Source organism: Neovison vison, chromosome 7, assembly GCF_020171115.1.
Source record: "Neovison vison isolate M4711 chromosome 7, ASM_NN_V1, whole genome shotgun sequence".
NCBI lineage: Eukaryota > Metazoa > Chordata > Mammalia > Carnivora > Mustelidae > Neogale > Neogale vison.
The window spans coordinates 194,060,881-194,066,369 of NC_058097.1; the positions used below are offsets into that span (position 1 = coordinate 194,060,881).

General features: G+C 58.6%; 1 protein-coding gene across 1 annotated transcript; it reads right to left on the minus strand.

Moving 5' to 3' along the window:
• Positions 1–1,431: 1,431 nt before the first annotated feature.
• On the minus strand, positions 1,432–5,263 carry APLNR (apelin receptor). Its single transcript, XM_044261092.1, has one exon. It carries the CDS (start codon positions 4,766–4,768, stop codon positions 3,614–3,616), a length of 1,155 nt encoding a protein of 384 aa, XP_044117027.1. The 5' UTR covers positions 4,769–5,263; the 3' UTR covers positions 1,432–3,613.
• Positions 5,264–5,489: the final 226 nt, after the last annotated feature.

Below are 5,489 nucleotides of genomic sequence, written 5' to 3' on the forward strand. Positions count from 1 at the left end.
CTGCCCCCCCACTGGCCCCCTCACTCTCCCTATCTCTCTCTCTCCACATTCTCTGTCTCTCCCCTCACTCTCTGTCTCTGTCTCTTTTTCTGTCTGTCTGTCTCTCTCTCTTTCTCTCTTTCTCTCTTTCTTTGTCTCCATTGCTCTCTCCGTCTATCTCTCTGTCTCTCTATCTCTCTGTCTTTCTCTGTATCTCTCTATGTATCTCTCTGTCTCTGTCTCTCTCTCTCATGCATTTCCCACCATTTCTCTCCCCTCCCCATCCTGACCCAGTCCCTGTCATTGAGCATTCCCCTTGTACCAGTACCTTACACGGGGGGGGGCCTTCACTCTCCTCCCACTACCTGCCACCGTCTCTCTTGTACTTTGGGAGAGGCAGGGACCAAGAGCTCAGGCTTTGGGTGTGGACAGACGTGTGGACAGACCCAGCTGTCCCAGGCCTCGTCCTTCCATGTACGGGCTGTGGAACCATCTCATGGTATGTGACTAACATCTCTGAGCCTTGGCTTCCTTCTCGGCAAACTGAGGTGAACATACCCCACTCAGAGCATTGCAAGGATTCAATGAGATCGTGCTTGGAAGTGCTTAGCACACACCACGCTGAATCACAGTAACCGTGGGCTCTCTCGGTCTTGTCGGTGCTACTGTGGTGGTTGCTTTGGTGACATCCACTGATGCGGTTATACCCGAAATCTGCTTGGGAGATGATGAGCACCTCTGGACTGAGTGTTTCCCCCCAAGGATGGTTTCAGACTCTTCCTCCTCCAAATCAACAACCACCCAGAGCCCCATTTCCTCTTGTCTCTGACTCGCTCCTTGTTGGTGCCCACCTTCATTTGCCCACAGAATCTGTGTGGACGCGGACATCCCCGAACCTGGCCTCCCCCAGAAATCATCTGAGGAGCTTTTAGAAGTTGAGAACACCCAGGGTGAGCCCAGGAGAGTCAGATTCCTTAGGTCTGGGGTACCGCTCGGGAGTGAGACGTTCAGGGTCACCAATCCGAGGTCAGGCACCTGAACTTCTTATCTAAACTGAGTGGTTCCTCACGGGACAATGAATTAGTGAACTGGTGAATAAATGAATGCTAGCATTTTCCTACATGCCTGTGCTCTGGACTCCAAAATGTGTGCCCATTTGTCCCACAGGTTCTCAGAACACAAAAACTGAGCTGCCCCCTGCCCTCCGCCCTTACTTCCTGTGCCTGCCCTGGTCTCCGTCCCCACCTGTGCCCTGCGCTGTGTCTGTCGCTCCGGGTTCTGCCCACCTCCCCCACTCCCTTTCCAGTTTCCCACTTGACTTCCCTTAGCTCCTACTTTCCTCCTGTGCTCCCTCAGCCTACACCACCTCCCACTGGAACATTTGCAAATGGGGGACCTTAACTCGTCCCAAGACGTCTGTGTGAGCAGAGGCTTTGGACACAACAGTTACACAAAACAGATTTATTGAATGAACCGCAGTGACTAAGAGGGTCAGAAAAAAAAATAGCAGAGACATTCCAAAGAAGGGACTGGTCGGGGGTGAGGGAGCCTCCCCACTCTGTCCAGGACAACCAATGAGTTCCAGGCAAGAGGTCTCTGGGGTCACCATGAAGGCCTCAGAAGGGCACCCTCGTCCCTTCTAGATCTTCTAGATGTTTCCTCCAGCCTTAACCGCATACTTTGAGGAGAGCCCTGGGCTGAGAAAGGGAGTCTATGGAAGATTCTGGCCTGTGAAGGGGAGACTAAGCTGCAAGGGGCCTCTTCCTTTCTCCTCCTTCCTCTGCCCCCAGAGCTGGCGCCATCCCAGGGATGGTCAAGCTCTCCATTGACACCAAGCCGGGCTCTTCCTGCCTCCATGGCGCAAATCTTGTCCTTCACGTCCTGTCCGGAGTCCTCCAAGAACAAAACCTGGAATATACACACCCTGCCCCCAGCTCACAAAGGCCTGCCGTCAATTTGGTCCTTGAGGCCTCGCTGGTGGCATGACGTCAGGCCCTCGGCCTTGCTGCAGCTGCTCGGGTCACCGCGCCCAGCCCCCCAGCCCAGCAGGAGAGGCCAACGGTGATCCTGAGGGTGAGGTGAGAAAAAACCCACCCAGCGCTTTTCACCCCAGGCAAGAACGCCACAGACCCTGGAAAAGTGAGAATGGCACGGAACACACTCATAAACTCAGGGCAGGGTGGGGAGGCGTGGAGAAGGGGCCAAGGGAAGCTCTAACCCACCTCCTGCTTCCCTCAGGGAACTAGGAAGGATGGGACCCAGCACACTGAGTGTCCCCAGGCCTTGGGGACAGATCTCCCCAGAGGGGCTGGCCCCCAGCACTAGCATAGACTTCTCTCTTAAAGCACGGACCTGCCGTCAGGGCCCCCAAATCCAGTGGGGGCAGGGTGGACTCATTTTATTCTCCTTTTATTCTCTATTGCCTCAATATGTCTCCCTCCCCCCAAGGATATTGTGTGAAGAGTGGAGAAGCGGTAGACAGTAGGGGGGTAATTCACCCAAGTGACGCGTGACGCTCTTCCATGTACACACACACACACACACACACATGCACACACACATAAATCTTGGCACCTAGATGCACCAGTGCTCAAGAAAAGTGTCCTGGCTGGGGACGCCAGGCGTGGTGTGGAGGCCTGTAGGGGCTAGAGGGGTGAGGAATCGGAGAGGGAAGCCAAGCAGCATGTAGACTAAATACAGACTCCCTTCTTCCCCGACGTTCCCTTCCCAACTCCCCACACCTATATGACGCCAAGGAGCCAGCCGTCCCTGCACCAACCCCACAGCCTTCCGATGGACGCAGGGAATAGAGGCTGAAGAGAGGGTCTGAGGAAATCTGCAAAAAGCTCATCTAGTTGGCATCTGGGAGGGGCTGCAAGAGGGGAGACCCCTTCTGGAATCCTTAGTGCCTGAAAGTGAACTGATCCAGTTTGCAGGAAAGTTCCGCAGCTCCCAGCTGCAGAGCCTGGAGCTAACTTGGCTGACACCAGCCCTCCCTCGCCAGCTGCCCGCCTGCCGAGGTCCCCGCTGCACTCCAGGGAGCCCAACAGAGCTGGGGCCAGGGCCATATGTGCAAGCTTCAGGATTCTTAACCCTTAGGAGCCCTGCACAACCAGGAAGTGAACAGGGGAGAAAGAAGGGATTGAGGGAGGGGGTGGGCTCCAGGAGAGGGGGTTGGAGCCAGCAGGTAAGGATTCGGAGCAGAAAGTGCAGCTAGAGGGGAAAGCAGGGGCAGGGAGAGGGGAGAGAACATTAGAAGAAAGGAGGGAAAAGAAAAAGCTGGAGATCCAAGAAAAAGAGTGGGGGCAACACATTTCAGTTGAGCCAGGCTGACTTCCCCTGTTTTATACAAATGGGGAAACTGAGGCTCAAGGGGGTTAAGAGACTGGAGCAAGGTCCCTCTCATAGATACCGAGTGGCCCAGCGCCAGCGCGAGTCCGCAGGACTCCGTCTCCTTCCACTAAACGACAAACCTCAAGGAGGAAGGAGGACCAGGGGGGCAGGGAGGCAGGGAGCGAGGAGAAGGGTCAAATGCAAGGGAGAAGGTGCTATCATGCTACCTGACTTTCAGAGAGCAAGGGCAAAGGCCAGGGTGGGGCGGAGGGCACCGGGCTCCTCTCTGATCCCCCCAGCCCTAGTCAACCACGAGGGTCTCTTGGCTGTAGGGGATGGACTTCTCGTTCATCGGCTCTCCACCCTTTCCGGAATTGGGGCCGGGCCCCTGGCTGTGGCCGGAAGAGTAGCTGGCCGACTTCTCGCCGCCGCTGCTGCTGTGCGAGGCGCCCCGGCACCTGCTCCGGCCGCAGCACAGCATGGAGGTGCAGGCTTGGCGGAAGCGCGGGTCGAAGAAGGCGTAGAGGAAGGGGTTGAGGCAGCTGTTGACGTAGCTGATGCAGGTGCAGTAAGGGAAGACGTTCATGAGGAAGATGTCGAAGTCACAGGGCCAGTGCAGCAGGCTGCCCAGCATGTAGAGCGTCTTCACCAGGTGGTAGGGCATCCAGCAGAGCGCGAAGGTCACCACCAGCACCACGATGATGCTGAGCAGCCGGCGCCGCTTCCGCAGGCCCTCGATGCGCTCCTTGCGGAAGTGGCCGGCGATGGTTTGCGCGATGAAGAAGTAGCAGGTCAGCATGATGGTGAAGGGCACCACGAAGCCCACGGCGGTGGACGAGACCCCCAGGCCCACCTCCCAGGCCCACTCCGAGCTGGAGGCGGCCACCATGGAGTAGTCCATGTAGCACTGCACCCTCGTGGTGTTCTCCAGGTCCCCGGTGGAGCGGAACACCATGACCGGCACGGCCAGGAGCGCGGCCAGCACCCACAGGCCCGCCGTGGCCGCCGCCCCGCTGACCCGCAGCCTCAGCCGAGCGTTGGCCACGGGCCTCACGATGGCCAGGTAGCGGTCGAAGCTGAGCCCGGTGAGGCAGAAGACGCTGGCGTACATGTTGACGAAGATCACGTAGCTGCTGAGCTTGCACGCGAAGGTGCCGAAGGGCCAGTCGTAGTCCCGGTACGTGTAGGTGGCCCACAGCGGCAGGGTCACCACGAAAGTCAGGTCCGCCACGGCCAGGCTGGCGATGAAGATGTCGGCCGAGCGCCTCTTCTCGCGGCTGCTGCGGAACACGGTCCAGAGCACCAGCCCGTTGCCCGTGGTGCCCAGGAGGAAGACCAGCAAGTAGATGGCGGGGATGAGGGCCCCCGAGGACTTCCAGTCCGAGTACTCGCACTCAGACTGGTTGTCTGCCCCGTAGTAGTTGTCGAAATCGCCAGCCTCCTCCATGCCGGGCATTGGAGAGAAGACGGGCAGGCGGTCCCTGGGGTCCCAGCTCCGTGGCTGTGGCACCAGCTCAGCAAGGGCCCCGAGCGGCTGGCCTGGCCTGAGCCTCAGAGGGCAGGCGAGAGGGGCTGAGGGTGTCCAGAGCCCTTCCCGGCCAGCCAGCGAGCGGCAGGAGCTGCGTCTGGATTCTGGAGGATGCCTGCTCCCGCAGACTTCCCTCCACCCTCTCCTGCCTTGTCCTGGCCTCAGCTAGGACACTTCCTTGCACCCTCCTGAGTCTCTGTCTCCTCCTTGTCTGGTCACTCCCCCCTCCCACCTCCAGACCAACCCCTCACTTGGAAGCCTTAGGATCTTTAAGTTACAGCCCACTTTTTTTTTTCCTCCTTCTTCTCCCTGGGCAAGTGGACCACACTGAGCCCTGCCGTGCTGGGCAGAAGATTATCTGGGGTTTGCAGCAGCCTGCTTTCCTCCTGGCCCCGCCTTCACCCTCTGGCTACCACCCACCCATTCCCCAGCCTCTAGGCCTGGCTTCCTCTGGCCTCTGGAGCACCCCCTCCCCAGTGCTCCCTACCCTCCCACTCTCACCCCCTCCCATCCACTCTAAATGGGGCAAATTATGCAGATTGGAATCCAGCCTGAGCTGGAGCCAGGACGGTTGGGGGGGGGGCAGGGTGGGTGTGAGATTTCGCAGGATGCTCCCAGCACCTGGCAAGCAAGCCCTCCTGGCCGGCTG